This window comes from Gavialis gangeticus, unplaced genomic scaffold (assembly GCF_001723915.1).
Source record: "Gavialis gangeticus isolate Ggan-Ray unplaced genomic scaffold, GavGan_comp1, whole genome shotgun sequence".
NCBI classification, from domain to species: domain Eukaryota; kingdom Metazoa; phylum Chordata; order Crocodylia; family Gavialidae; genus Gavialis; species Gavialis gangeticus.
This window is the reverse complement of record NW_017728994.1, coordinates 6871912-6883217: the sequence shown is the minus strand read 5'-3', so window position 1 is coordinate 6883217 and position 11306 is coordinate 6871912. Positions and strand designations below refer to the sequence as shown.

The 11306-nt window shown below is 44.0% G+C and overlaps 1 protein-coding gene across 3 annotated transcripts in view; it reads right to left on the bottom strand.

Annotated features, from left to right (window-relative positions):
• Nucleotides 1-443: 443 nt before the first annotated feature.
• GPRIN2 (G protein regulated inducer of neurite outgrowth 2) overlaps nt 444-11306 on the bottom strand; it is a 76687-nt gene continuing 65824 nt past the window's right edge. Inside the window, exons 1-2 of one of the 3 annotated variants that reach the window (XM_019502263.1) lie at nt 8557-8706; nt 444-3133 (exon numbers count right to left, since the gene is read on the bottom strand). In XM_019502263.1, coding sequence (XP_019357808.1) covers nt 1363-3120 — 1758 coding nt within the window. In that variant the 5' untranslated portion in view covers nt 3121-3133; nt 8557-8706 and the 3' untranslated portion in view covers nt 444-1362. Of the gene's footprint in view, nt 3134-4003; nt 4128-8556; nt 8707-11306 lie in introns of those variants that run through there. The other 2 variants (XM_019502261.1, XM_019502262.1) reach the window with 2 other exon arrangements.

Here is an 11306-nt window from a genome sequence, read left to right as displayed (position 1 = left end):
CTTAGTATTGGCTGCATTTAATCGACTTCACAGTTGGCTTCTATTACTGAGCACATGCTACTTTTGGCAGCAGTTTAATGATATACAATGTATTAATGCGGTTTCCTTTTATACAAATGTAAGGCAAGGGACTTTTTCCCCTTCACACTGACTGGGGTGAAACTGTGTCTTGTAAAAGGTTTATAATCTGAATTAAGAAATATTTTGGGAATAGGGGATTCCATAGAGCACATGTGCAAATATATTAATTAGAGCAAATTCCTTTAGTTCTTGTTGCATTACTGAGAAGGTGGATAGGCAAATGATAAAACTTTAGGAATATGTTTCTCTCCCGAGACAGGACATGAGGTGTAGGTACAGGTTACAGCTAAATAGGTATTTCTGTGACAAAACATCTATCATTTGTGCCGTTAAAAAAAAAAAATCACAATTCAATGTAGATGGACATTCAGACTTCAGAAACAACTACATTTAATGTAAGAAACACCAAATCAACTCCATATCATTTGTAATATAGACACAAAGTATGACAGCATAATCCAAGATACAAGTTTCCTTCCTGTGTTTAAGATACAATTATACAAAAAATATGCCAGATTGCATGAGTAATTAGGTACCTTTGGTAACTGTATACTTGTGCCTTAGTTACAGTGTAAGCACTAATCCTTTTGAATACTTAAAGTTTAATTCACTATAACTACAGTCTAATGTAAGTGCTATTTCAGTAGTCCTCTTGCAGTAGCCCTCTAACTATACATTGGTCTGCAACGTATCCAGTTTATAGACTGAAGCTACTTTCCATATTCATCTAACAGATCATGGTTGCTCATTAACTATATGGCAATTAAACTTTAGTTTTCTATTTTAGGTATTACTAATTGGCATATACACTATGATAACATCTAAAATGCAATTCAATTATAGCTTAAAATAGTATACTATTTCCCATAACTACTTCATTGCAATAGGTCTTAGGGTTAAGAATTTTTTACTAAAGAATTCAAGTGTTTTATTCTATTTGTGTAATCCTAGTTTGTGTATATAGACATACAACAATAAGAACTTAGAAAGAACAGTCATTTAGGAATAAAAGTCTATCATTCCTTATAATGTTATTAAAGCTTGTACACAAGAACAGAGCAGTATTAATTTAAATTAAAAAAATCAAGAGCTTGTAGGTGGTGATGTACATAACTCAACATCCCCAGCTCCTCTGGTTTCTTTCTTACTGAGTTCCATTTCACATCAGCTCAGTATCCAAACTCATTATAATGGTGCAGACAGTTCAACCATTTGTGTTAATTTTTAAGAGGCAGTGTTTCTTTACAATTTGAAATAAAAGCCGAAGTCAAGCAGCTATCTTCATTCCACTGCAGTACTGGAATGGGTACAACAGCTTGGATTTCTCAGAGAGTGCATCATTGTTCTAAATCGCCGTTTCTTCTCCCCTTTAGTAATATGTGATGGATCCTTATCCGAAGGCTCCTCGGTACCTTTTCTAGACAGCTGTATTGTGTTTGTCTGGAATTGTTCTATTTGAATCTCAAGATGCTTTTGAATAGCCAATCCAAGGACTTCTGGGTCCACAGCTGCCCCGTATACTTCCCATGTCATCCCTTCATCATCCCATCTGACCTCACGAACTGGAGATTTTGCATCCTCTAGGTCCGGTTCAAGATTAACCTCTGGAAACACGTGAGGGTGGTCTTCTATTACAACAGATGGACTTGTGGCCACAGATTTGCATTCCATTGTTGGAATGGTTTGCACTTCTGCATCTTTACACTCAAGAAGAGGTTTCAGTGCTTTGGTTAAGTCATTCAGAGAGGTCATAGTCCATGTGTCTTTAGTCTTCATCATGTCTGCACATTGCGGGTTATTCAAGAGGAGGTAAGCAGCCTGCATCTCCTGTTCTGGTGTGCTCTCTTGAGCGCCGTGCTGAGTGTCTGGCAGTTGCGCCCTAGGAACATTACAGCATTTCAGAATTCTTTTTGCATCCAGGCCTGATTCACTAACTGATGACACCAGTTTAGGAAAAGTTGTTGCTTCTGAAGTAGAAAAGGAATGACAATATCCAGGAGTTACTTGTTCTTTTCCTGACTCACTAATTGAGCATACCAATCTTGGAACAAGCTGAATAGATGATATTGGTAAAGAATGACAATAAGCAGGAACAGTAGCATCTACCTTTATGGCAGACTCATGTCTTGTGTTACAAGGCACTGCAGTACTATTGTGAATTGTTTTTATCATGGAGGAGTACATACTGCTTGAAACATTACTGCAAATTATACCACCCTGGATAATCCCAATTGCTTCATTATGCATTGTCCCATCTGGGAAACCATTCCCAGGCATGTGGGGTCCTAAACCAATATTGTGAAATGTTCCAGGATCTGTATAAACTGTACTGTTTTGTGGAACACCACCACTTTCAAAGTTGTTTGTGGGTACCTTCTGGTCTCTATGCAAAGCTGGAATCAGAACCATACTGTTTTGATAAGTATTTTCATAAGTTCTGAATCCATATCTTGAACTCTGTAAAGATGAGTTATCCACTAACTGATCTGTGACAGAACCCTGCTGCTTGCAGCTGCATACTAGGTCAGAATGACTTCTTTGAACTGCAGTTCCTAGTTTTCCTACTCTAATCACGCTTTGCTGGTATGCACCACAGGCTGTAGGAACATTTTCAATAGTGCTACTTTTGACATGCATCACAGTATCCTTCTCCTCCCAAGGGTGTGGGGTCTGGTCAGCCAGCAAATGATTCGCAGTTTGGGTTCTATTCTGTGCATTGCTAGCAGGTGACTGATCACTCACTGTTCTGGCTGCAGATGCAATTTCAACTGCTCCAGATTGCAGGGCAGACAATTCAGGACTAAGGGCATTTCTGGCATCATTCTCATCTGCCAGCACTTGGCAGACCGTACTACTGAGACTCTTCTTGAGATCTTGTTTGTTGCTCTGTCTTTCTTCAGAACTCAGTTGCCCAATACATGCTAGACTGGAGGAGCTTTTAGACAGAGGATGGTTGTTGACAGTCAAGGAATCATGGTAAATGGAGTTTAGCGTATCCTGATGGGAAGGAGTTTGAAGCGGGCGGCTGTTAGCAGCCATGATAATAAAAAACCTGCAAGAAAGGGAGAAAAATATTTTAAAAATCCACCTAGAACTGAATATACACTCAGAGATGCATCAGGCCAAAAGATATCATACCCAAGCACCTACTTCCTAAGCTTTCCTTGCTTTCCTTGGTCCATATGGATCTGTAGAAACCAAAATACAGCCTCCTTCTTTATTCTCCAGTGGATACATTTGTGTTTACTGTTACTGTTCTTCTGTAAGAACTTTTCCCTCAATTGGAATCAAAATCTTGTCATATTATTGTATCTCTATTGTCTATTATTACAGCTTAAAGGACTTTTTTTCCTGCTTGGTTTCTGTTAATATTGCTAAGATATAATGTCAAGTCTGGTCTCCCCTGAATTTGTTGGAGCAGTTCTTGGGGTGTCCAGAGACCTCACTCAACTTAACTGAAGGTAGGGATATTTTTAAACAAAGACAGTTTTTCTCTTAGGTGTTCATTAGTCACTGATATTAAATGGTGCTGTAAGAAACAAAACATGTTTTCAACAGTCTGATTAAAAGTCCCTTTCTTCTCTAAGTTGCTCAGCTTTTAATCACCTCTCTGCTGTGGATGTCCTTGAAGCAGATCAACTCATCAAAACAGTCTGTCAGGGTCCCTTGCTGCTTGTTCAAGTGACCAAACAGCACCACCCTCTAGTCAAGGTTTTGATCCATGCCACCATCAGCAAGAGCACAATTATTCTTCTCCACAACCCTAGGGCAATGGGAACCTGCCATGAGAATTTTTTTTAATTAATATTTTCGTGTTCTAGCTCAAATCAGCTAAATCAGTTCCAGATCATATTGATATAGCAGAACTCAATCATTCCAAAAACCAGAGATTGAGCAGGCAGAACTCAATCATTCTAAATACCATGTATGGCGCTACAGCCAGTGAGCAACCTCTGTCCCAGGCTCTCACTGGCAGGCATCTGACATGCAGGGCCAAGCCCAGAGATCTTAGGATTCAGATGCCCCAGCTTGATCCTGGCTCACAACAGTCTGAGAAGCAAAAAACATTTATTTTATTTTTTTATTAGGAACATTTTTCGTGTAACAGGTCAAATTAGCCAGATCAGCTAGATGAGTTCCAAAACCTTTGAACTGTTCAAGAGCCATACCTACTACCAGCAAGTATGTTCCACCCCAGACTTTTCAGCCTGGGGCTTCAGATACTTCCACATCTTTTGGCAGGCACCCTATGTGCAGGCCCAAGCCCAGAGCAGCAAAAAAACACCTTTTTTAAATTAAATTTTCCATATTCCAACCCAAATTAGCCAAACTCAATTCCAAATCTGAGAGACATTCCAGAACCATAAGCGGCCCTACTACCAGCAAACATCCTCCACCCCCATCTGGGGCTTCAGATATTTCCAAAACCATTGGCGGGCATCCTACTTGCAGGCCCAGGTCTGGAGGCTTGGGGTTTGGACACCCCTGAATTTCACTTGCCCCCAGCCATACAGCCCCAAGGAGCAATCTAGGGAGGAGTCTCCAATTTCCATAAAGTGAGCATAAAGCCAAGGTTAACTATGTATTACCTGTGTGGATTCTACTCCATGCCAGCATAGCTGTCTTCCCCAGGTACGACTAGGAAGCCACCATGGTGATCATGGTATTTCCCCTGCCAGGCAAGCACAGGACTACGCTTGATCTGAGCCCACAGGAGAAGCGAAAAACACCTTGCCTGGATAGTGCAGCCCATCTAAATAAGATACATGGTAGTGTCCACTCAGCACAGTCCTCCTCAGTACCAACTCTTACTCAGGCCATGATGACCTACTATTTTGACTACATTTCAACTTCCCTTCCCTCCCACAGTGGAGGTGAACCTTCCCCCCCCCCCATTTCCAATTATCCCCATTTCTTACCAGCCTTAAATGTCTGGCAAACTTCACCAAATGGGACTCCAAACAGTTCATCCCCCTGTTGCCCCTTTTCTCAGCCTGTTGCATACAAGTAGTGCGTCCCTGCTGTCCATGAAGTGAAGTCAGACCAGGTTCCTCACACCTTGTCTACATGTCCATTTTTGGAGGATTCCAGGACTCAAGGTAAGCACACCAGGTTCCAGTCATGAGTGGGGGGCTAATTAGCATGTGGCTCCTTTGTGGGGATGGTAACTAAAGTATACAGGTACTGAGCAGTGCTGAGCTGTGGGGTCACCATGGCTTGAAACACTGTTGACTCCACTGGGACCAAGCTCAATGAACTATGTGGTGAATCATGAACTTTCTGCTTTGAAGCATAGTTTGCTAATCATGCACAGTTTGAAGTATTTTGAGAGAAATATAAGCTGCACAATGCTACCCTAGTGACCCTGGTAAACCACTGCAGGATACAGGAGGTGGTAAGGGAAAGTGACACCATATTGCTCGTAGATTTACTACCTAGTGACAACTGCCAGGGGGTATGGGAGTGAATCTTCCACAAGGACCTGCAGAAGAAGCACAGAGACCTGAACTGGCAGGCAGCCCACCGGGCACTGCCCACACAGGTATGGAAAAGCAGTGCAGAGCACAGAGGTCCATTGAACTACCCAAGACAGACCTGCCACTGGTAGGCAGAAACAACTGACCACCTCTTCTGGGACTGCCCATATGCTAGAGAGGTGTGGAAGAAAGTCCATACATTTCTCCTGGTGGTGACAAGTTTCAGAGACCTCACCAGGGAAGCGGTTCTCTATGGGCACCTGACCAACAGCTTGCTTTGACCAGTTCATATCCTGCTTCAGGAATGCAATGTGGAAAGCCAGGAACCTGCTCCTGAACAGACACTCAGAGCTCACAGTCAAGGACTGTATTAAAATGGGACTAAGTGAAATGGACTGGTACTACAGGAAGACAGAAGAGGACAAGACAGGAAAGAAATGGTAGACTTCATCAGGTTGAGAGGGGTCTGGCACAGAACTTTTCAGAGGCAGGCCCTCTGAGGAGAGCAGTAAGTGGTGGTACAGATATGGAGATGGGTGTGTGAATACATGGTGCGAACTGCATAATGGGTTTCTAGTGTGCTTTGAGCTGCCAAGTGACCACAGGGCCACCTGGCAGAGTTTCGGAGGTGGAGTTTGAGAGAGAAATCTTATTTTTGCAAAAAGTTTGTACTATATCTAGGTAGTACAATATCATTTCTTGGCCTCTTGTGGGCTAAGATCAAGTGTAGTCACTGCATTAATCTGTTACTGAAACCAATATGGATTTAAATGGCATTGTGTAATGGAGGGTGTACCCATGTCCAATGCACTGCAGACAGCATACCCTATGAGAGTCTTGTAATTAGCTTCCTACTGGCCAGCTTCTAGTGGGAGGATCTCAGCTACATGTCTACTTTATGGAAATGGGGGACTCCTTCCTAGCTTGCTCCTGTGGCCTTTGGTTAAGGGCAAGTGAGACTCAGGGGCATCCAAACCCCAAACCTCTGGGCTTGGGCATGCATGTAGGATGCCTGCCAATGGATTTAGAAACAGCTGAAGCCCCAGGCTGAAAAGTCTGGAGTGGAGGATACTTGCTGGTTGTAGTGCCATGTACGGTGTTTGAAAGATTGAGTGTTGCTCAATTGAGAGGAGTCAGAACTGATTTGGCTAATTTGATATGAAATATGAAACATTTTCCAAAACAAAAATATAGGTAGTACTAGTATCTTTTCAGTATCTGAAGAGGAGGCTTGCCTGTAGTTTCTGCAGACATCCAAATCCCAAGACCTCCAGACTTAAGCCTGCATGTAGGATGCTGGCCAATTGATTTGGGAGTAGCTGAAGTCCCAGGGTGAGAGGCTGGGACAGAGGATGCTCGCTGGTTGTAGCACCATATATGCTGTTTAGAACAATTGAGTTCTGCTTGCTCAGTTAGTATGGTTTTCAGAATGATTGAGTTCTGCTCAATGGATCTGACTTGGAACTGACCTGGCTGCTTTGACTTGGAATACAAAAATTTATTAATAAAAAAAAATTTGTTCTTATCACTTCTGAACAGGAACATCCTCCTGTTCTTCTGGGCAAGATCCACATGCCAGATCTGTAAGCTGGCAACTGGTGCAGAATCAAAAACAGTCTGTTTTGCTAGGCATTTTGCAGGGCACCTACTGAGACAATGGTGAGTACAGGAGACTGGACCACAGAGCACCCATGGTTCTACAAGGTCCTAGAAAAGTATGGCCTGTGCAAAGAAGCCCCTGTGACCATGAGCAACCTGCATCTTCCTGTGGAGATGTTCAGAGCTACAGAGACTGTTGACAGTGGACCTGTTCCCTGGCAATAGCTGCCATGGTGTTGGGGAGTGTATTTTTCACAAGGGCCTATGGAAAGACCACAGGAACTTGAATTGGCAAGCAGCCCACTGGGCATTCCTCATGCAGGCCCTGAGGCACAGAGAGGGTCAGAAAAGCCAACCCAACTACCCCAAGGAAACCTGCCAAGGCACAGCAGAGACCATCAACCACCTCCTGTGGTTCTGCCCATGTGCCAAAGACATGTGAAAGAAGGTAAGGATCATCAGGACCCCTAGCATCTGGCTCCACTGGGTAGTGACAGGGGTCAGGACCATCACCAGAGAGGTGGTACTGTACAGGCACCTCACCAAACAGCAGAGGTTGCCGTCAGCCTGCTTTGACCAGTTTGTCTCCTGCATCGTAAGTACCCTGGGGAAGACCAGGAACCTCCTGATGTACCAGCACACAAAGCTCTCAGTTGAGGACTGTGCGAACATGGGACTGAATGAGCTGCATACCTATTGCCAGAAGATGGTAGGAGAGGATGGTAAAGAGATGGCAAAGATCATCTGGCAGAGGTCCCACTGGCACAGATCGTTGAAGAGGCACAGCCCTCCATCCCCCAACCACCCTCTGGACCTAGGGAAGAGAGCACTGACAATGAGGAAGAAAGTGAGGACAGCAAAGAAGAAAGCGGACTGAGTGACAAGGACAGCAACAACGGCAGAGATGACGAAAGCAACAGCAAAATTAACTAACCAGAGAGACCACGGAAAGAAATAGAGGAACTGTGTAATTGTAACAGTAAAGTGAATGCAGATGGATGCGCAGGAACATGGGTATGAGTTTTGTAATGGATGCACAGGAAAGCGTGCGTGCATATTGTAATTGGTCTGTGATGATGTATGTATTTGAAGACTGTTAAGGTTATAGTGTGTGCGTGTAATATATCTACCTAGAAATATTTTTTTTTGCAAAAATGTCTGTTCTTCTTAGTTCAAATACAGAACCTTGAGCTACCCGTGTGGGGGAGGAGAAGGAAGAGGAAAGTGAGGACCCCCAAAACCAGGAGTTAAGAGCCCACAACATGGAGGTGAGAGGAAGAGATTTCCCAGTAAGATTCTGGATGAAGACAAGATAGCTGCACTCACAAAAAATTGCCAATGGAGAAAAAAAAGATAACTTAGTCAAGATCATGCAGGACCTACTTAAGGTAAAGCTCACAAATTTGCATTGGCTAATTTGCCTGCCAGGGCAGTGGGGTGGAAACTTGGCTTCAGGGATTCCAAGACCAGATTGTATTTTCGGCAAAACTTCAGACAGGCAAGGGAAACCCCCAGCGGCAGGCTTTTAAATTTGCCCGGGGGAGGCACAAGGAGAGGGAGACTGGTTATAATTCAAACATACTCTAGCCAAAGGACGTTTATGTGAGACTTTGGCTAAAACAATACTGTGAGAAAGTAGAAAGAGTGGAGTACATCCTAGACAAACTGGGGGTGTAAACTAGAGCCTGGAAAGCCAGAGTAATGCTGAAAAGCACATATTGGGAAACCAGGCAAAATACTGCATCTCCCCCCAGCATCTCCCTAGGCCCCCGCAGGGACTTTGTATTCTACTGGGGCAACCCAAATTCTGGCACAAATGTGAGAAGTAGGGGTATTTGATGGCAGAATGCCCAAACAAGATCACATGGATCTCAAAGCATCTTGCAACAGAAAAGGCACATCCTTTTACTCATGTGTCAGTGAGGAAACAGGGAGTTGGTGAGCTGAAGTGACACATCCAAGTTCACACAGCAAACCAGTATCAAATTGTTATATTTTGAATACACATTTACCACCAAAGCAAGGTAATGCTCATCCCCCTTATCATTCCCACAACTGCCCGCCATCTCTCCTAATTATCAAACCTTTCAAAATATAGGGTTTCCCAGCTATCTTACAGCAAAAACCTAACACTCCACCCAGGAACTTCATGTCAACTGGCTGTTCTACCTTAAGAAGTGGGACAATGGGAAAAAACATAGCCAGTCAGTACTGCTCAATATGCCAAGGAGCTCCTTCCTCCTACCAACACACACACAGGGGCCTAGAGAGCTCTTGAAGCACTCAGTCACTTGATTTCAGAACCACCCAAGGCAGGTGTGGGGTTGGGATGGTGGGCCCAGAACAAATTGGCATTCTTCTAAGGGAGGTATCAGTGAAGCTACGAGCTCCAAACAGGTCTTTATGCCTTCTTACTATATTTACTCAAATACAAGATGAGAGGGATGTGCAGGGGGAGGGGAGTGTGCGCCTTAAAAAGAAAACAAAACAAAAAAAAACAGGCAAGTGTTACCTCCACAGGAAGCTGGCAGTGGACCTGGAGGTACCGCAATGCCAGGCAGAAACCCGGAGGGTCAGAGCCAGCCCTGACACCCTCCCCTTGGTGCTACATTTGATATTAGCCAAAGAGGCCAAGATGGTTCTGGGAATCTTTTTTTTTTTTTTTTTTAAACATTTTTATTAAAAAACACACTTATGACCCTAAGCTTACAAAGCTACACACATTGAGCAGTCTTGTTTTACCAAGACTTCATAAATCACAGAAACAACTACATATTGAAAACATACAACTACATATTTTAAACCCTTAAACATTTCAACTTCCTATAAAAACAAAAGTCTTATAGAAATCTTTTTCTTAATACAGAACCCCAGTAAACACCTGAAATTCTCCTCCTCTCCCATCAGTCCTCCCTGTTGGTTTAGTGAAATAAGCGTGTCCTGTCCTTTTCCCTTCAAATCTCCTCTTCCTCTCTCATCTCTTTTTCATCTGGATTAATGTGATATTTCAATTCATGGAGCCCCAGCTTCAGGCAAACCCCTTAAACCCCCAGAGGTTTCTTACTTTCTATAAATTAGTTTTAACACATGCTAATAAAGTACTTAATAACATTTCCCCTGGCCTCTTTGGTATGAGTCCATATACTACTACCTCCCCATGCTAATGACAGGTTTATTTTGGTAACACTCAGAGGACACATCCACAAATGCATGTACACTTGCAGCAGCTCAAATAGAAGATTTGAGCTGGGGCTTTTTGCCTCAGCGCATGTTCTCAGACATGTACTTTGGTGTGGAGGAAATTGTGCCACTTGGGGCAAAATAACCCTGCCTGGCTCCTCCCGAATCTGCAGCCAGGAGAAGCTAGAACCTGGGGCCAGCACCTGTGCTGTCCCTAGCAGTATAAAAAGCTGCCCTGTCCTGGTCCCATCCATACAAAAAGCTGTCCTGGCAAGCAGCTCAGGGCTACTCGCTCTCTGGAGCTTCTGGAGCCCAGTCAATTAATATCTGGGGACACTACCCCTTGTGCCAGCTGGACTGCTGCAGCAGCATCCCAAATCTATTTTTAAGATACCCCCAAATCCATGTTCTTCCACAGTTAAAATAAAAAAACCCACTCTACACACACACATCGAGAGAGAGAGAGATAAGTTGGGTAACGCTTTATTGATATATTTACAATGTTAAAGCAATTTGGAAGCCTACCAATGTCTCTATCATCATGAAAAAATAAATTCTAAATACCTGTGTTGATCTGTGCTTTTTGGTTTTCTTCACACATGATGGGTGTATGATGAGAGGGATGTGGTGTTTGCAGGAAGGTGGTGGGAAGGGGTGTAGAAAGGGGTTGTGGGAGAAGGTGGTGGGTGGATGTGGAGGATTGTGAGTTGGTCTGTGGGTAGGAGTGGGGCAACTGCTGGGGGCACAGTGGGTGTGGGGGACCTTGTGTGGGGGCTGCTCAGGAGGGGTGGGTCCCCTGGCCCCCACAGGGTGCAACCCCCCCCACACAACACATGGAATACCCCCCCGCACAGGGTCCCAGCTCCCCCCAGAGAGCCACAGCCCCTATCCCCCACAGGGTCCCAGCCCCACTGCCCAGGGCCCATAACTAACCTTTAAACAGCAGCAGCGGGGGGGGGGGGGGGGGGG